General features: G+C 42.2%; 1 protein-coding gene across 3 annotated transcripts in view; it reads right to left on the bottom strand.

Annotated features, from left to right (window-relative positions):
• The window catches only part of CTNND2 (catenin delta 2), a 507,709-nt gene that overhangs the window by 249,082 nt on the left and 237,395 nt on the right, over positions 1–21,232 (bottom strand). For 2 of the 3 annotated variants that reach the window (XM_042838959.1, XM_042838967.1), the window contains exon 6: positions 14,619–14,751. In XM_042838959.1, coding sequence (XP_042694893.1) covers positions 14,619–14,751 — 133 coding nt within the window. Of the gene's footprint in view, positions 1–14,618; positions 15,181–21,232 lie in introns of all 3 variants that reach the window. The other variant, XM_042838975.1, reaches the window with a different exon arrangement.

Below are 21,232 nucleotides of genomic sequence, written 5' to 3' on the forward strand. Positions count from 1 at the left end.
AGCACTGGATGTCTAGAAATAATGACGTGTTACTTTTACATCTGTGATCCATATGAGCTGTTTTGTGATCACCTCTCCTAAAAGTCCTCAAGACTGCAAGAACATCCTTGCTTCACTTGTCAGTATCTTAGGCAGCTTTTCTTCAGGCTTTCCATTTAAAAGATTGAAGTGCAATATATTGACCAGTCTGGGCTTTTTCTTGTAAACTATCATTGCACTGACAAACCTATTAGCAGTTTCACATTCAGGAGTGTAGTTCACACCCTGGAAATTCCCAGACACAATTTGTCTGCTAACAAGATTACGGGTCTTAGGAAAGTCTCCTGAAAAGAGATTGTCTCGGGCTGCTTAAGGGACACTGCAAAACCCACCTCTGACCTCAGGTTTGTACTTCTCACATCACTGCTAAAAATAAAGGAAGAAAGCAAAAAAAAAAAAAAAAGAAAGAAAGAAAGAAAGAAAGAAATTTGTTTTAAGTGCAAGAAAGTTTAATACATCTATGTAAGAGTTTTTAGGATAAATCTTATCCTTTCAAAACTAGTTTTTATGCAAAATGTTGAAATTAATTATATTCCTAAGCGCATTTAAAAAAGAAACAAAGAGAAGTATTTTCTTCATTTTTCCATGTTTACTTTTCAGTCGTGCAATGTGTTTTTGCTGATAAGTTATGGTTATCAATTCCTTTAATTCTACAGTGGTGCAAATCTAGGAAAAAAGAAAATAACCTGAACCAAGCATTCTTGTTTTCTCGCAAGCATTCTTCCTCCTGCAACTGTCCTCATTCTGCTGAAAAGCATTCACCTGCTTGAAACATTTTATCAAAAATAAATTGTTAGTGGAAGAAGAGTAGTGTGACTAGGAGCAAAGAGATAAGAGGCAAAGATAGCCAGGAAGAAACAGCAGATTAAATGTGACAGACAAGTTCAGGGAGATAATTCCCATTTCATTTCTGATCTAGGGAGCTGTCACTGAAGAGAGAACAAAAAACTACAACTCCCCCAAACGAACCACTACTACACAGCAACACCTTGCCTTCAACATGGCAGAAAGTGAAAGACAAAAATCATATATATGAACTATGAACTGCATGACCACACTGGGTGTGATCCTCAACAGGCCCAACTGCTATCACTTCTTTCACAGGCACTGCGAACCAAGAGCAGAGCAGTGAGCCTGTGATCTCCAGCGCCAGGTCTGCCCTTCTCTCTGGGGTTCTTGGCCTTACAAGGAAGGATGTTGGTACACCTCAGCAGCAGCAGTGCAGGCTGCACGCCTCCTCATCCACGGATCATTGCTGCCAGCAGCCAGGGTGATTCGCTAAAAAGGCACCGCTGCCTCCGCCAAGGCAAAGTGGGCTTTATCCCAGTGATGGGAGCCCATGAAAACTCCGTTTGCTGATTGTGTTTAACAACATGGAAAAGCACAGCCTCTAAAAGACCCAGCAGCTCACAGCCCTTCCCCTGAACCAAGTGGCAGCTCAACCAGCCTTCAGTGAGCAAGTTCCCCCAGCAGAGCTGGGTGTGTAGTGGGGAGCCAACTGGAACAGACATCTAGCACCTAAGCCAGACCAGACAGGGAAGTCTCAAACTGGCACCAAAAACACGTGGATTAATGACTCTACTTTGCAGAAGACTAATTCTCAAAGTGAAAACAATTCCCAGAAAAAGTACCAGCAGAAAACAAAACTCTCTGGGGTTAATGAAGCATCAAAGTCTATCCAACTACAACAGCCCTCCACTGGCCTTTGCTGGGCAACGTGGATTACTGATCTAAACATACTGGCACTCCTGCCTGCTCTCTGTTACAGCAGGTACTTTTCCTACTAACAGTGAAAATGCAAAGAAACTGTTCCAATAAATCTTGACCATGCATTCATCTTTTAAAAAGATGCTTCTCTGTTGAATATTGCACGTACCTCTTTGGCAAATGTGACATTCTAGATATACAGCTGAAATCTAAGACACCACACTTGGGGTTTGCTCACAGAAACAATTATGTTTGCAACTTATCTTCTGTAATTCCTTTTAGAATGAGGCCACGCATTATTAGATGTGTGAACAATATTACATTTTGGAGATTTTATCTGTTAACGTTTTGTATTCAAACTTGCATTTCAGCAGGAGAATGGAAGAAAGCATCAGATAGCACTGTTCTTTTGTGTCAAATCATCTCTGATAGAATTTTAAGCACTTCCTCTACCCAGCGGCTTTCTACTCCTCAGTATGCATTTGTTAATTCACTGAGACCCCAGGTGCAGGTTTGTGATGCCCCAGGGGAAACAGGTCTATTATCTTTGTCTTTTTTTCAACCTCATTCAAGAAAAGAAATATTCCTTGGATATTCTGTAATACACTACTTACTCATCAAGTTTTCATCATCCATTGGAGATTCACTGCATTAAAAATATGAGTAAAACAATGCAGGTTTTACTAAATACATCAATTTCAATAAAATCTAACTAAATTATTTAGTTATGCCTGTAAAACATGCAGACCACTGATCACTGACTTGACAATTACAGCTTTTTGTTCAACAGATTGTTATAGTATTACTCAAGCTGTTTTAGGTTGTTCCCATTACATGTGCATTGAGACCTCTGCTAGAACACTTAATAGTAATCTCCTATTATTAAAATCATTATAATTTACCACAATTCTAACAGGTCTGCTCTGAATAAAAGAAATGCTGACTGTAGAGACAAAGAACAGTAATACTGCTGCCACTGAGACCACAAAGGGCTTAAGGACTGAAGCAAAGGTTATACTGGAGTAATTATTGCAGTTTCTACCAATAAAGTTCTCTCCTATTCCATTATGTTTATTAGCATGGCAGCAAGAATAGTAAGCTTTTAGTATCAAACTTCCAGGAAGTCAGAAAAAAATTCTTACATAAATCCTTCTGCAACAAACAACAGAGGAAACAAACAGAAAAGAAAATGGATGGTTACAGATTTGAGTAACTTATTTAAAACAAACGAACAACAAAACAAAACAAAAAAAACAAACCCAAACACAAAAAAAACTCAGCAGAGCAGACCATACAGTGTGCCATTAATCTCACTGATTCTGATTATCCCTCAAAGCATAGAAAGAAAAAGACCAAGCTGCCAGAGTCCAGTCATTCAATTAGAGTGTAAGCTACATAGGTTGCTTCAAATGTAATGTACAAAAGATACAAAGCACACAATATTACTTGATAAATTCTCAGCTAGTATTTTTCAATGGAGGCATCACCACTAGCTGAGCATATTTGCAAGTGATGAACAAGTGCCTGTGTGTTGTGCTCATAAAAATCTGTACCAATGGAGGTGACCCACTGTTGCCACTGCTGAAATGCACCACTCACTGCCTCACTGTGCTCACAGCCACTGTTTGGTCTCCAAAATGCTCACCAAGCATCAACGAATGTCAATGGATGCTATTTTTTCTGCATGGAGGAATTCAGTGATGCACCTTTGTTTCATCCACACTCCCATGTCAGATGCCATTCTGCCACGCTGCCCCTTTACTGCCATCCATCACACAGCAACGAAATGGCATGGCAATACTGGTGAGAAGGTTCAGCCCCTACTGCCATACCATCAACATCCGTCTCTGATGTCGTGGGTCAAAATCATAAAATAGGAGGCGTTACTTTAGGAGCAGCCCTCATAAAAAGAAATGGCCACGACAAATGCTGAAAGGGAAAAATGGTGACAGAAGGTCACCAGCAAAAGAAGTGCAGACCTAAGGTAAGAAATACAAGGAAGGTTCTCATGATAGTTAAGAACAACAGTTTGCAATAGACTGTTGGAGCGGTTCAGCTTCAAGGAGGACTTCAACAGCAGTTTCAATTAGAATGACAAGATACACTGCAGTCCAAAGGTGACAAACACTTTAGGGATTTTGAACCACCCCATAATTAGTTCCCGATTATTCATAAATGCAAATTAATATCATTTGCATACCAAATGGTTACCTCATCTGTGAAACCAATACTTCCAAGATCACATGACTGGCTGAAGACATTTGCATAAGTTCGGTCTGATTTTACAAAAGCAGCCTGAACCCTACTGCAGACAGGGAAAAGCAGCGACGTGCATCACTGACACAGTTCAGAGAAAAAAAGACTCTGGACTGAGACAGTAATTCTTGAATTCCCAGATGCTCAGGACAGGATCCCAAGCAGAACAGGACACAAATTAGATCACACTGAAGTAGGCTGCTATGTTCAGCATTAGCTTCAGATTCTTGTCAAGGTGCAACAAAGAATGACACGAACTAGACAAGAATTTCACCTTCAATCTTAAAGAAATGCACAATTTTGATGTGCTTGTTCAGAAACCAGAGAAGTGCAATCATGAGTTGAGAGCCACTCTAATGTTGTGATCGGTTTCAACTTTTCAAGAGAAAACTGAAGAGCATTAGATAACACAAAGATCCTGAACACAAACCAAACACATCACAGCTGGCTAGTGAGACCTAAAAGCAAAGCCTGCTGTGTGAAAACATGCCACTAATGTGCTACTTTTGGTCACCACTCCCTCCATGATCAGATGCTACCTCCCCAAAAGCTATCAGACACTTGATCTTGCCTTTGAAAAAACGCTGGGAAATCTTTTACCAAATTACTAACTCTTGCTAGGATTCACTAGTAGCCTCCATTTAGAAATTGTAGCTGTATAACTTAGCAGCCTCTCTCATGGAAAGGAAACACAATATCCATTCTTTGTACAACAAGCTTCTTAATGTCTTGAAAATTCAGACAAATTAGTTCAGAAGAGGTCTGGAAAGAGTCTTTCCTGAGCGCAGAGTTACAGTTGTGTACAGCTCCTTGTCTAAAATCCTAACCATGCCTAACACTCACAGTTTTGCTTGGTATAAGATGAGGCTCTGAAACACTTGATTGTATTTCTAAGATATGTATCTGATTCTAAAATATGATTCCTAAGATAAGGTCACTCAGGTTTTTCCTCACTCTTATTTTCAGCCAAAGATCTGTAATTTGTAACCAACCATGAATTGTGCTATTAGCTCAACTCATCTTCAAAACTGGGCAATTCCTTTTACACAGGATTTATCTTTTTCTGTTCAGCAACTGTTTCCTCATATCACTGTATCCAGAAGTTTCCTCGGCATATCTGTGGGTCTTGCGCCAAGAAAATATATTGAAAAAATATTTTTCAAGTGGCCCAAAGAGTTCCTCTTGTGGAACGTTATTAGTCACATCCTTCCTTTCCACTAATTTTATCTTCAAAAAGACAAACTGAGAATTCTCCTTTGACCAGGTCCTCATCCAACTCCATTCTTGCAAGAACATCCATCTTCTCTAGCTTAACTACGTATTTCCCAAGTGGCAGAAAATGTGTACTCAGTTCTGATGGGAAACAGACATCAGATATAGTGTAAGAAAAGATCAGTAAGCAAGTCATTCTAGCACCATCTGTTTTTGGCAAGCTCATGTTGCAAATTACCCCATTAACCATTTACTCTTCAGTCTTTTATTTTTCTCTCCATCAGCTTTTGTCAGAATGTCACAAAGCGCTGCTCTTAGCCCTCTCTCCCCTTCCAAGGAATCCAATTTACCCTCCTTTGCAAATCAAATTCCCAAGCCTTCAGAACCAAGCCTTTGAAGAGTTTCTGGCACCTTTTGGTGAGCCAACTTAAATCTGTATCCCTGCTGAAAGAAGGTGGGAGAAAGACCCTATGGAGCGGGTTCCTTGTATTTTCTTGACACAGGAAACCTGCCCTAGCACAACAAAGTCAGAGCTCCTTCCCCATCTTTACTTTTCTCCCAGGCAGCACAGTTTAAGCCCATGGGTAGCTCTAGTCCTAAAATCAAAAGGTTTTACTGCCCAAGAACAACACAGCTGGCCACCTGATAAAAGAACTGGGCTCACAGCTGGGTAGCAGAAAGAGGCTAAGAGGCCGCAAAGCAAGATACAAACATAGACTATGTAAGAGAAAGAAATACGATAAAGTGTGTTCAAAAATTTCCTCACATAAAATGAGAGTTGCCTAAGATTCACAGCTACCTGTATTAAAACTACTATGGCACTTTTCTATCCTTCACTTACACACTACAAGTTACTACTTGATGCACTTGTTAATAAAATCCACGTCATCCAACTGGCAATTTCATATGCCATGCCTTATAATTGTTAGATTAGTCATCTCTTGGTCCTCCTGATTTCAGAATATTAAATTCTGACTTTTGATTCTACGCACTTATGATAATAAACAGTTCCATGAATTCATTATCACTAGACTATCTCCTTCTGCCCTATGTAATACCATTTTTACTACAGACAAAAACTGTCCTGTCTGCTCTGGGTCTACACGTAGGCAATCAAGTTCGATCCCAGTACTACAGAAAAATTGGTCTCATCTCCACAACTGCGCTCAGGGAGAATTTGGCCCAATGTAGTTTCTGTCAGCCACCACTGACAAGTCCTGTGAACACTCTGCATCTCAGCATGGGCGTACAGACACTTTTCCACCCACGCTTTAGCTTTAAATAAAGGGAACCTTCCTTATTTCCTCAGCTTGCACGCTTCCTACCATAATTAACCACTTTACTTTTGATCAGAAACACCTGCACTGCTTTAAAGCTGCTGCGTACACAGCAGAACCAAAAGCTGTTAGATAGCCTACCACAAGAGTGCTTACTTTGCTCACTGGTTCTGCACTGACTTCCCAGATCACAACCACTTGGTCTGCTGTAGACAACATGTGTACCACAACAAGAAATTGTTATTCCCATCACAATAAAAATGAAAGTGTCTTCTCCCTTCCCTTGAGTATACAGAGAGCACAAGGGACTAAAGAGTTCTCCTCCTGTTTACTGAGCTTTACCAACAAACACTTCCAGACTATTGCATAATGCGTCACAATGGGATTTCAGACCATGAGGAAGCTACAGCTTAGACTTCTGCACCCTTGGTCCAGTGCACAAGCATGGTAAACAAAATCCAATTTACATGACACAGTACAAACACTTCCACTGGTGTCACAAAACCTAAGCATCAGAAATTGGACTTCATCTTGCTTAATGCTCCTTATCCCAAATAACAGCACTCCTTTCTACTCTAAGCAGACGAGCAGATGAGTCAAGGTCAAAGAGACTTGGGAGGGTCCAGAGTCACACATTTGTCAGCTGGAGAGTCACCTCAAGGCCTTAGAGACAAAGCAGAACAGGCAAAGGCAAAACAGCATTATCAGCACACCTTGAAGAGCCAACCACTGAGACCTATCACAGCCCATGATACTCCAACTGTTTCATGTAATCTCCCAGCCTAAAAAAAATAATACAGATCACAGAATCACAGAACCACCAAGGCTGGAAAAGACCTCCAAGATCATACAAAAGGCGTTATCATTTAAGGGCATCAACACTAGCTAATGTCTTTTCATACTGCTAAACAAAAGTTCCAAGAAGTTAGGTTTCCAAAGCACTGTTCTTCAACTTCATATATTCTGTGGGATTTCAGTAGAAAAAAAACAACAAACAAAAAATGGAGAGGATTCCAGATCCTCTGATAAAGCAGCTCTCAACTATGGACACTGACTTCTCTGCTTGCTTGCTGCCAAGCTCTTCCCCTATTTCTTTTCAGGAGTTATACAAGCATAGACTGTTGAAATTCTGCTCTGATACTTAAGAAATTTCTTCAAGTGGTTTGCGTGCTTATGAAAAGCCCTCGAATCCAGAATTGTAGGTTTTACTGCTGAAGTTCAAGACCAGAGGCCAGAAACTGCATGCCAGGTTGTATGGTTAAAAGCAACAGCAAAGGCTTTGGCAGCACTGATCTGAAGCATCTCTGATATTGTATTCACCTAAAAATCCAGAAATAGCCACTGACACACTGTTTCCCACATTTAGGCAAACTACTGCAATTTTGTGCCAGTTTGATCTGTTTTCAACAATGCTGTAAACTGGTTTTCTTTGCCCAGGAGCTTGTTACCTTAAAATAATTACCCTTTGAAAGATCATCAGGAAGATCAGTTGCATGATTTACCATATAAAGAATAGGAATCCAAAGGAAAGGTTTTGACCAGGATGCTAATTTAGACACATTTGCAGTGTTTACTCACACAGGAAGCCAAAGCTCAAACTCATTAGCTCCAAGACATACCCATGCAGATGGAGCCTCCTTACTTGGTTCTGTCAATTACCCCTCTTCTAAATTCCAAGACAGATCTGAAAGATGCAGAAGCAAAAACCATGGTAATAAGAAATTTGAAAGACATCTACCTTATGCTTCCTACTTTATTGCTGAAGACTCCCCCTTTCAGATGTCTTCTCTAAGGAGGACTTGAGCATTCTGGTAAACATTCTAATTGAAATAATTGATAACCTAATTATCACTGAAGGAATAAGTGGAAGCAGAACTAGTGGCAAGGAGAAGCGAACACTGAGATGTGTATTTCTACCAGCTGCAAGTCCACCATCAGCACTTCTATCCTCTGGGTTACAATCAGAAGAAAACTTGTGTCCAAAATACTACTAGATACCTCAAAGTATTATTTTGTTTTGCTTTCTTGTCCAAAAGAAAGAGTCTCAAAACAAAACAAGAGTAGAAGGAGGGAAAAAAAAAAATCCTGTTTGTCAAAGAACAAAAGGGCATTAACAATGTTCTCATGTATAAAGGCTCTGAGAGGCAGATATAGGAATTTTCCAGCTAATAAAAACAAAGAGAACCTAGAAAAAAAATCAATGGGAGACTATTTTGATTAAAATTAATGAAGCTATTTTGTTCTCCCTATAAAATAAGTACAGGATTCTGTAAAAATAAAAGAAGTATAGTTAAGGGAAACAGCAGAGTGTCCTTTTTATTATCATCAATTGATTTGATAGCCCAAGTCTCACTGTTTGTAAGTTAACAGCAGAAAATCCAAAGATCTTCCTTCCTTACTTGTCCAAAAAAGACTGCTTAATTGGCTCAGCCCTATGTATCAAAAGTATGATTTAAAAGCACTAGAAACTTTTAATTCTGGGTGGTGCAGATCTCCTGGGGCTTAATGCTGAGATTAACGTCTTGCTTGCACTTTCACTATTTGCAATGCTCTGTTCAAAACCTGAATGGTGACGCATGCTGTGAAAGCTTACCCACATATGTGAACACTGGCAGTCAAAAAACAAAATTTTTGCTTGCGTTAAGTTTAAATTCCTTGAAGAGGCTGATGGTAACTTGGCTCAGCGCTAACACTGATTCTAATACTAACTGCTAAAAGAGCTATTTCTTCCTCATGTAGAGGCATGAAAGAAGAAGGTGGATGCAGGTAGACTCTCAAGCAGCAATACGGCCATTCTAGCACAAATGCACAGCAGTGTGATTTTGTGAGAATTTGTAATGCTAAGCCAGATTTTTTTTCCACTAAGATGGAACGATTTAATGATATGCAGATGATCTGGTATTTCCATGCAATTGAAAGGAAGACTAAATCCATGACAGTGGTAGTATCAGTTATCCCATACGTAGTCACATAAGCTGATCTGTTCTGTGAACTTGTCAACACTCACCAACAGCAGTCTTACCATAAACAGGAAACCAGGTTCAACATTTCACATACAATGAAAAGCATACAGAAGGAAAAAGGGCAAAAGAGGGTTCCAGCAAAGTGTGAGAGGAGCAAGACACGACAGATGAAGGAGCAGAAGGAATCAGTTAAGACCCTGATAAACTTACAGCTCTTTGCACTATAAAGACTAAAAAGCGTATTTCTCTATTAACTTGTGCCACATTTTTCTGTCAGCAGTATCACAATACTGTAATGTTAATACTGCACACGCATAGAGTTCTAACTCAGAAAGGACAAATGACTTCTCTTTCTTATTTTACAGAGACCAGAAAGAAGGTTCTGCTTGCAAACAGGAGAAGGAACATTGAAGGCTTTTTTATAAGTGGTATCAGGAGTGTCTATGGCACATTCCAGCTCTTGTCTCAATGCTAGATGTCATAATGACACAAAGAACAGCTGCATAAGGTTTTACCACCTAATATTGCACAAAGTGATTCATATCAACACACATTTCTTAAACCTAACCCTTCCGGTGGGCTGAGAGAGTAGAAGGCAGTCTTCAAACATATCAGAGGGCTGGAGCACCTCTCCTATGAGAACAGGCTGAGAGATCTGGGGCTCTTCAGCCTCGAGAAGAGAAGGGTCTGGGGGACCTTATAGTGCCATTTCAGTACCTGAAAGGGCCTACAGAAAAGCTGGGGAGGGACTTTTTGCAAGGGCAGGTAGCAACAGAATGAGTGGAAATGGTTTTAAACTGGAAGAGGGCAGATTTAGACTAGGTATTTGGAATAAATTATTTACTGTGAGGGTGGTGAGACACTGGAACAGGTTGTCCAGTGAGGTTGTGGATGCCCCTCTCCCTGGAGGTGTTCAAGGCCAGGCTGGAGGGGGCTTTGAGCAACTTGGTCTAGAGGGAGGTGTCCCTGCCTGTAGCACAGGGGTTGGAACTAGATGATCATAAAGGTCCCTTCCATTCTATGATTCTATAATTCTCAGTGTTTTCCTTGTAGCTTTCAAGAGCTGTTTGTAATAAAGCAATGCCTAGAACCATCTTTCAATGTCACAGGTGTCCCTAGTCTTCCCTAGGAGGCATGAAGAGGCAGAGAGGTTCTGCAACACCAGGGCTGCTCCCCATCACTTAACCTGAGGCACAAACTGCCTCAGCAGCACCCTTTCACTGCCTCCTCTCCCCGTGGACTTAAGCAAACCTCTTGGATTGTGCATCTGATTCCTGCCAGCAGGAGATGGTCCAAAGGAATATGCATACTGGGTTGCTGTGCGATGCTCAAAAAAAGCAGCCCCATGTTTCTGTTGCCTTCTGCCCTGTGCAGCCCTTACACCAGTCAAGTCTGGCCAACTGGCACCAAGCAGCACACAGCATCTCAGCCCACATGTGGTACAAGCAAAGGAGAAAGGTATTACAAATATGATTAGTGGCTTGAAGCATTTCCGATACGAGGAAAGGTTGAGAGATGTGGGTCTGTTCAGCCTGGAGAAGACTGTTCATAAATATCTAAAGTGCAGGAGTCTGCAACATGGGAAGTTCCAAACAAACGTGACAAGAAATTCTTTATTGTGAGAGCGACAGAGCAGTGGAATAGGCTGCCCACAGAGGCTGTGGGTTTTCCTTCCCTGGAGATATTCAAAAAACTACCTGAACGCTTTCCTGGGTGTTCTGGGTTTCAGTAGGGAACCTGCATTAGCAAAGGAATGGACTAGATGGTCTCCAGATGTCCCTTCCAACCCCTATGTGTCTGTGATTCTGTGATTTACAGACTGGGCTTCCTGAACGCACAACACTGCTTGAACTGCTGTCTGAGTTAAATGTAGGAGCAGCACAGATCAGACAGCCACTGCCAGAACTGCAATTGCAGATCCTAGCAACAAAGTAGCCAGACCAAGAATAAGCCCAGCAATGGTACAGTCACAAGAACCTTCAGGCATACACAAACGCATGTACACTAGGCAGCAGTAATTGTTCAAGTGCAACTGGACTGAAATACATTTCTGAGGATGTTTCTACGGTAACTTGGTTAAAACTGAGTTAATGCATGCTTTTGCATATCTTATTTTAAATTCAAGATGCAGTCTAAAAATTACCTTTTCATAATCTCAAGTTCTTTTATAACCTCGTTTGTAGGAAATTGTTATAAATGATATCATCTCTTCAATCAAGTCTTACGGTTTCAGTTTCTACGTTGAACATTTTCAGCTATGATTTTAAGAAATGTTAATCACACCTGAAGGTCTTCTCTGCTAATCACCTCATGCTGGTACCAACGCTGTTCTGCGTGGCGCCTTGAGACACAGCACTACTCATGAACCAGGCAGCTCCTGCACTAATTTCTAACATCAGGCAAAAAAACAAAACGAATGCATTATTTGTATTCCCAGTAATTACTACAAATATTTTTCTCCCTGGTTATAAAAAAAGATTAGTTTGAGTAACATCACCCCTGCAATGACACATACATACCACTGAAACTTTGCATTAATCACTGCAGGCAAACCATTAATCAGTGCAATGTGGCAACTACACCCCACTCCTCCTCCTCTGCGAAAGAAAAACTATCTTTGGGTGCAACGAACAAGCAGCAAAAATCCCACTTACAGGGCACCAACTTTTCAACATACAACCGTTTGCTCTCACTGGTTTCTAATGCAATGATTAGAAAACTCCCGCAACAACGCAGTCAGCCTGCTGTTCCAATACAAACCCTGCTCTGAGTAAAAACACTTACAGAAACACAGAGACAGTACAGTAACGAATTCTGCCTAAGTAGTATCCCCAACACCTGATCCTGTCTAACGCTAAAGCATACATTAATTTTAAGCCTCTAAGTAGCCCATTGACTTCAGCGCAGCGCATCCAGAAGAAGCCTAGAAGATTAGTCAAGCACTTAACACTGTTAGCAGATGTGCAACTCCCTGAATGGCTGGGAGGCCACAACGAACGCTACAGAATGTTAATGGAAAATAATGGAAGCCAGTACACAGGAGGGATCTTTTGCAAAAGAAAGGGTCATGTGACTGAGATCCTTCCAACGATTACTTGAGAGGCATATCATCACTGTGGGGGAAAAAAACAACAAAAACAAAAACCAAACAACACAGTATTTACTAAAACTCTGTTGCCTCCACTGTTTGTTTGTTTGTTTAAAGCAGCAGTACTATTTCTGCATGTTTATCACTCCGCACTTACTTGTAAGATTTTCCATTTGTTAGAAAATTAGACACTGAGATTTTTGCCTAAGTTAAAAGCAAATCCCTAGATACAGAGCAACTCAGACTCATGATGTGTGTTCTACTGGGCACCACATTTGGCAAAGTTTGTGCTGTTTTGCAAATGTATTGCCAAGTTCAGATGATCAATGTTCCCTTCCCCACGTTAAGATCTGAAATGCACACCCAATCATCTGCCCATAGGCTTTTCTTTCACCCAACCCCTTCCATCAGTTACATGCCACTCCTCTCAATAGGTCCTGCAGAGAAGCGGGGAAGGAAGTACCTACACAATGCAAGATGCAGCAGAAGTCTACAAAGAGCTTTTATTTAAAAGCAACATAACTTTTATACACATTTACATAGAAAGCCCCATTATAAGTACACGTATGGCCACGATTTGCCAAATGGCCAAAACCAGCCCAATTCCACGTTGTGGCTTACGTCTAGCGTAAGATAAACAGCTTCTACCGCTTCTGTAGCACTGAGGCACTTCAGACACATTATGGTGGCCCTTAAAGCACTGTAGAGCAAGTTTTATTCCAAGTAATATCATGGTTAATGTGGCAAAGCCATAAGAGATGCATTCCAAAAAGAAAGACCCAGTACAATACAAACCCCACTGCTAAAATTAAACGAAGGGAAACAGGGACTGGGCTCGTTAGAAATCTCCATAACCAAATACTTCTCTCCTAGAACAAAGATAAGAAAAAACAGGGGAATACTGGCAGTGAGTACTCACAGGTGTATAAATTTCATATTGTATTCTTCTCTGTTCTGTTTACAGTGACAGCTCCCTCCACGCCTATTTAGACTCAAACAACTCTTGGTATAGCAAGAAGATGCAAAACTCCCCAAAATACAAAGTCTGACATAACTCTACATCTTCAATTTGCCCTACAAAGGGGGTATTTAATACTTGAGGTCAATAGCAGCTGGCAAGAAGTCACACAAATGTAACAGCTGTATAAAACACTTCGAGAAGTTGTTTGAAAAGGGCATAATGAAGACTTGACAACAGGAGTGATCAAACTGTGCTGAGATCTCTGCTTTGGCATCATTCAGTGATGCTGTCTTCTTACACATTCTGAACTTCAAAAATGGGGTTACATTAAAAAAAAAAAAAATTCCAATCCTCCTTCAAGTTTTAAGTAGGGAAAAAAAACAATAACAGTTCTTACAAAAGGAGATAAATCAAAGCTATGTTTTATTATCTGCTCCTTTAACCTGCATTTTTTTGGCACTTTACAGTGCGATTGTGTCCCATGCCAACAGCCGCTGGATGGGGGGGGTGGGGAGATGGATGACAGAGGGAAGAGGTTTTAACTCTGGTACAAAACTTAAGTACCTGCCTGCTAAACGCAGCCCAACTCCTTAATATATCCTATTTATCTCCACATCTATTTATGTCACACGGGAGAACATATGAGCATAGCAGCTGTTACTATAGCAATGAAACTGGAAATTTTGAGAACACAAAAATCCACCACCGAAGGATGCTCGGAGTGGCAGAGATGGCTCAGGGAGCCAGCGGCTCGCTTATGGGGTCTGCACGAAGTCCGTGGTTACCGCGGAATTACATCTGGTCGAGCTCCCGAAGGCGCACGCGGAGCCCAAAGAGCGCTACCGATACACAGTTCTCTGTACCCAGAAGTTTCCGCCGAGCGCTCCCGAACTCTCCCGATGCCCACACCCGGGGCAGCGCTCTGCGGGAGCTCCCGGCGGCAGCGGCACATCCCTCCCGGAGCCGCGGCCGGGCTCACCCAGCGCCCCGAGCCGCTCGTTCCCCCGCGTCGGGAGACTCAACGCGCCCGAGGACGGGGCCGCGGGCAGCCAGACACCCTGCCCTCACCCACCCCCGCCCCTCTCCGCCCGGCCCCGTCCCCCCGCCCCGCTTACCTGCGAGGGAGCCGGGCCTCTGCAGGGTGGCGGTGGCGTACAGCTCCTGGGAGTGCTTGCTGTACTGCTCGGCAGCGTGAACCAGCCGCTTGGTGGGCGACAGAGTGGCGTAAGTGCCGATGGTGGAGCTTAACTGGTGAATAGGAGAGGAGGAAATGTTAGACTGGACGGTGGGCGGGGAGGTCACTCGGATGGGGGACGGCGACAGTCCCGCCGAGGAGACGACGATGTTGATGGGCGAGCTGGTGCTGTAGGACTTGGCCAGGCGGCTGGGGGACTGCTTCGGGGAGGAGAGGCGCTGCGCGCCGGCGTAGGCGGCGCCCTCGGCGGCGGAGCCGGCCCGCGGCAGCTTGGTGGGGGAGCCGCCGGGCTGCATGGGCAGCGGGGAGCTCACCCGCTGCGCCGGCAGCGTGGAGCTGGCGTAGTAGAGCGCGGCGGCGTGCTGGGGCTCGGGCAGGTGGAAGGCGCTGCCATGGCTGGGCGCGAAGGGCTCCCGCGGCTGCGGGGCGGCGGGCGGCGGCGGCTCCGTGCCGCCCGGCTGGGCGCCGCGGCCCCCCGGGCCCTGCTGCGGGAAGGAAAGGCAGAGGCGTCAGCGGGGCCGCGCGGGGACGAGGAGAGGCGGCGGCGGCTCGCCCGGGCCCCCCCCACCGCGCGCGGCCCGGGGCCGAGAGCCGCGATCCGAGAGCCGCTCGGCGGGAGGTGCCGGGGGGCTCGGGAGCGCGTCCGCCCGGAGCTCACATCGGCGACCCCGGCCCCTCTCGCGGCCCGCCCGGCCCTGCGGGAGCGCAGCGGGGAGGGAGGGGCGGTCCCGCTCCCAAAGCCGGCGGCCGGCTCCCATCCCGGGAGCGGGAGCTGATCTGCGGTTGTTAACCTGCTAACATCCGAACCCGCCGGTCTCCGAGCCCCGCAGCGAGGCAACTCGGCTCTGCCGACAGGCACGCTCGTGTTTCAGATGTTCGCTTGTTTATTTATTTAGTTTTTAACTTTTTTCTTATTCCTGATGATGCGGAGGATTTACATGAAACCTTAGAAAGTACTGCAAATCCCGTGAGCTGCAGTTCGAGACCGGCCAGAGCCTCGCCCCAACGCGCACCTCTCAACGAGGCTTCTTGAGCCAGAACTTCCTTTAAAATGCAAATAGTGCATTCTGTGACTCAGCTCGGAGTTGCAGTGAATGCCAACGGCAATGCTGCTTCACATTTAAAGAGAAACGTAGGATTTTTTTAGTCCCGTCCTACAGGGAAAAAAACAAAACAACAACCAAAAGCAAACAACCAAGTAAAACAAAATCACCGCATTCCAGCAATGAAACTTGGATACCCAACCGAGGATTTTGGTGAGGAACTGAGGACGAGACAAAAAAGAAAATAATCAGAACAATGCAGGTATGAGGCTCAAAATGCCACAAACATGCTTCTTTCAGTGTACACCTGCTGGAGATGATTCCATCCTTCGCTTTTTTTTTTCTTTTTTTTTTTTTTTTCTGTCTTTACCTTTGGGATCCCCAGAATTGTTTTAGGGATGGCCAAGAGGCTCCGGAGGAGCTCCCTCTGGCTGTTGGTAGCACTCAAAGCACTCAGGCAGCCAAACTGTGTGGTTTCTGGAGGCTTCTATTGCACAAGACATCTCTGTATCCTTATGGATAAATCTGATAAAAACCATGCCCATTCTAAAGTATGAGTCCTGAGCGGACATGGGGATGGCCAATGGAAGCAGTCTGTTCATTGCTGAGGCCAGCAGGTAAAAGCAGCGCAGCACAGATACCTGTCTTGTGATTGTTACAAATGGCCAACATCTCCAAGTCACTCATTTGAGGGACTCGTGACAAAACCAAGGAATGCAAGCAACTGGGAACATCAAATAACTTGTAAGAGCTGCCTGCATTCCGGACTACTTACAGTCTTGAAAGAAAAAAGAAGGGCTAACCTGAAAGTGACTTCCCAGTAACGTATTTGACAAGAACACATTTCTCATTTTCAAGGTTTAAACTGTACGGCAACATCTTCTATAAAACAAAACCAGGCTGCCAAGATTTAAGACAACATGTACAAAGCAAGGCTCACACATGACAAATGGCTGTTTGAACCAACGACATTATCCACTGCTGCTTGGTAATAGATTTTACTTTTTGAATGGTTAAAATGGACCAACATTATAATTTATTTTCTAATATTCAAAATAGCTCCGAAATACAATAATACAGACTGTTGCCAGTGTGTTCCCTGCAGACTGATAACTTGGTTTTATGGATTTTAGGCAATCCTTGTCAACATGTATGCATTATTTCTTTTTCTAATCTACTTTTACACTGCTTGGCGTGTCAAGGATTTAAAGTAATTAATTTCAAGTAAACCGATATTATCCCATATTCCTAATAAATCTCTATAAAGCTGTAGGCATTTTGTAAGCACTAATTCAAAAACCAGAAATCCCACTCTCTGATTGTCTGTTACAGGGAAAAAGATGTAGCAGCAGACACAAGAATTAAATGCTTAATTAAAAACCCAGTGTGTAGCACTTTGTGGAAAGCCAAGCATTTGCTCCGTGTGAAGGAGAGAACTTTGGATGAACAGATTGCAAGGAAACGTTAGCATGCAGTAATTTTGGAGATGTGACTAATCTCAGACCTGTCTTACATTTATTGTGAGGTTCTCATTTTTTCTAAAGGATCAAATACATTTGCATTCTCTGGTTGTGCTTTCAGAGGCAAAATGCACTTTAGTTTCGGGTTTCTCCCTGCTTGTAGCTTAAGACAACAACACAGATACGTCATTGTTCCTCCTGCGATCCAACACTACACTGGAAGAATGAAATACAATGGTATTTGTTCCATTATTTTTCCATTTATCTGTTATTGCTGTCAACCTGATAATGAAACTGTGCTTAAACTAATAAATTGAGAGCAAATTTGCTTTCCAGTAGCTCTATCCTCATGCATTAATCTATTTCATAGACGTGAAAAAAAAAAATAATCAAGGACTTCTTTCTTACAGCCCTGCAGATATCTCTTCTAATTCTCAGATATCATTTTTCTGATATCCCCCAAAAAAGATTCTGTTTTGCTTCTTTGGATTCAATGTATGAGTTCCGCTGTATCCTTTTTCACAGCAGAAGTAAGTGAAAAAGCATGAGAATATGAACATAAGTATGAAAAATATTTTCTTATTTAATATTGTTAGAAAGATCATTTTCTACTGACGCTGACAAAAGAAGAACTGCAGGCCTCTGTACATAAAATCACTGAGGGTTTCCAGTTAGGTTATGGTAGACTGATGGTCTCACTGATGTTGGGCTGCCAGCATTCATGTTTCAAATACTCTAAGTTTCAGGACACCAGCTTGTTATTTATTTATTTACTAAATAATTCAATTTAAATAAAACATTTAAATCAGATCTTTACCTGAAAAAGATGGAGTGAAAGACAGTGCTATACAAGATTTCTGTTTTATAAAGAAGAACCGAGAGGGACAAATAACCGAATTAGTTATTCTGCTGGAAATTATTCATGGATAAGGAGCTACAAGTTCCTCAATGGTTAGACAGCTTAAGCAACACTTTGGGGTCAGCTGCTGATTACTAAAACGTCAGCATGTTGTTTCTTGGAGGCTGCTCCCAGCGGGAAGAAAAGTGTGTGAGACCAGCAAAAAAACTGAACACGAAGTCTCAAAGAATCAAATGACCAGTATGGATATATTAGCAGATGCAGCAGATGTGTTTTCATCTAAAATCCCTTCCCGTTATTTTTTCCTTAAGCATGCCAAAATGCAAATCCAAAACCTGGTATTCCATACATCTATACTTCATAGGTGCTAAGGAACAGAATGTCTGTCAATGCGGCTGGCCGAGTCTCAGATATAACTCAAAAGGCTTCAGAGTCATTTCTTGGAAAAGAAATACAATTTCCAGGAACATGCTGGAAGATTTGTGTCATGGTACCAGTTGTCCTTAAGAAACTATGGCTTGTGCTCAATGTCCTCTATACTTCCCTGACCGAGAGCAGAAGAAACTGAAACATTCTGTTACCTTTGGTAAGTCTGCATGCCTTTGGATGTACTTGTATCCAGAAGCATTTTTAGTACTTGGCAGGCTTAGGGATGAATAAACCAGTTTTCAGACTGCTTTTCTCTCTGGAGCTCTCAGGGATTGCTTGGCCCTTACAGTCTCAAACCCCGGCACATCTCTTTGAGGCATAGGTAAATTCAGGAAAAAAATGCTGCATCTGGTGATAATGGATGCCGTCACAGCACGCTGTTGCCTATGAGGAGACCTTTCTGTGGATTCTAGAAAGGACTTTCCAACTGGACTTTGTGGAAGGCATTCCTCTAGGCTGCTGAAACACCACAGCTTTGGCTTCTTGAATATCAGTGGTTGTCGTCAGCTTTAGGCAGTAAACTTGATTGTCCTTATCGGGATTTTTGAGAAACGCTGGTGGTCTCTTAAGTGTCCAGCTCTCTTTTATAATCCATGTGATGTTCTGTGCTCTTTCAATGACTGAAAGTCTTCTCAGTTTATTGAGATTCCTTTTTTGTTTGTTTGTTGCCAGCTCAAAGAACCCCCCATATGGCTTAACTCAAGGTATCACTCTCTTCTGGTCCAAAACTTCCATCAGCGCTCTTCTGCAAAGGGCAGAAGACATGGAAAATGCTTAACATTCTCCAGTCTTAATGATGCAGACTTCAGTCCTTGGGCAGTACCCATGGGTGGATCTTTCTTCTCCAGGACTGCTATGATGTCATTTGTAAGTTCCTGATCTAACCAGGAAGATACCATCTATGTTCAGATGCACTTCTGTGATAACAGATGCTGACTGAACCTGTGAACCCTTTACCTGTGACCTATTTTATTTTTCTCCCAATTTCATCACAAAGGTCATGAATGATACAAGATCATCTCTACACTGTACTTGCAAAGCATAGTCCAACACTATGAGGAAAACATGTCATCCTACCTGGTCCTATCACAAAGGTTATAGATATAGATAAATTTCTTACAGATGAATTTGGCTAATATCATCACAGTCTTTACATCAAGAAACAGAATTTGTGAGATCCTTTAGGCTGTCCAGAGATGGCCAAGCTCTGATTTTAAAGCAGCACTGCTGGCTGCAATCACTAACTACTGTAGGATCAAACCAGCATCATGCAGGTCATTTTTTTCATTAACAGAAACTATTCTAATGAATTGTTCCCCGGGAATGTTTGTAGTAAGAGTGATCTGTCCTAAGGTTTCATCGCTTCCTTTACTTCGTGTGGTCATGTTTGGAACCCAGTTTTAAATGCCTCATCACTGCCACATCCTACCAGAAGTGAAGTCCTTATTTTAGATTTTGTTTGGACAGAGTTTCAGGTTGCTCATCACCGGACTTGTGGCAGGAATAAATATCTTCTAATTGAGAAGGGCCAGCATAGAGTTTTTATTTGGCAACTAAATACATTTTGCTGCTCTTTTCCCTACATTCTAAATAAGACTAGTGAAATGCAGTGGTCTGTTGAATAACTAACTTATGACTTGGTTGGAAGAAAATGGAGACAAGTTCAAAAAGCAACTGTTTCAAGGCTTTTTATTTTTTCTTTTTAAATGGTTTTCAAATTCTGTGCCAGCATGTCCAGATGCTTTTGGAGCATGGGATAATAGCACAGTACTGATTAATCTTGCTTGCTGCCTTGGCCTCTGAGAAGAACACATGATCAGCAGACTAAAAAAAAAAATCTTCATCCAGAAGTGCTAATTTGTTCCACTTCCTTTCCCTTCCCCTTGCAAGTACACGGTAGAACAAGCTGGAAACCACTATTTGCACTCCATGATGTGTTTTATATTCCTGTAATATCCACAAGGTAAGTTGACCATCCTCAAGATGACAATAAACCCAATTATTTGTTCACAAACTATGTATTGTCCAAAGAGTGTTCACTCACTCATCTGCAAAATCTTTTTTGTCACAAAACCCATTACAGACTCTTTGCAAATACCATTCATTTATCAATATAGGGTGTATCAGGATATGGATTCCAAATTTGAGAAGCTGTTTTCAGCTGAGAAACAGAATAATTTCCTGTTTGAGAAGCAGTTGCTAAGAAATTCTGTTCTTGTAGCATTTAAGAGATAGAAGTTTAATGTTCTGTGGTAGTCAAAACAGTAGAAAAACTCTATGATTTATGACATACTCCTCCAAACTGACAAAAATGTTATATTGTACTTTGCAGTTCTATACAGGAAATCCCAAGACTAATTAGTTCCTGTTTTTTATACAATTGCATTTTCAGAAATTGTTCCTGCTGTCACAGCTGGCCTTGGGACTCTGCACATATTTTCCCACACATTCGGTCTATCATTCATGTTCAGAGATAGCTATATTCCTTGCAAGCAAACAACAAAGGAAATTATCATTATCTGAACAATTATGACTCCTGAGACTTACTTTAATTATAATAGGGACAGCAAACCAATTCCAAGGATTGACTTTTTTTCCCCTTAGTTATGGGATCAGCAGTGGTTGTATTTAGAATTTTTTAACTGAATCTTTGTCTTCCTGCTCTTTTTAAATACTTTGTATTAAAAATAATTTGTATTCTTTTTTTTTTTTCCTATGATTTTAATTCATAGTTCACATGGTT

This window comes from Centrocercus urophasianus, unplaced genomic scaffold, assembly GCF_019232065.1.
Source record: "Centrocercus urophasianus isolate 14NV4802_14NV808 unplaced genomic scaffold, USGS_Curo_1.0 seq_11, whole genome shotgun sequence".
Classification (NCBI taxonomy): Eukaryota; Metazoa; Chordata; class Aves; order Galliformes; family Phasianidae; genus Centrocercus; species Centrocercus urophasianus.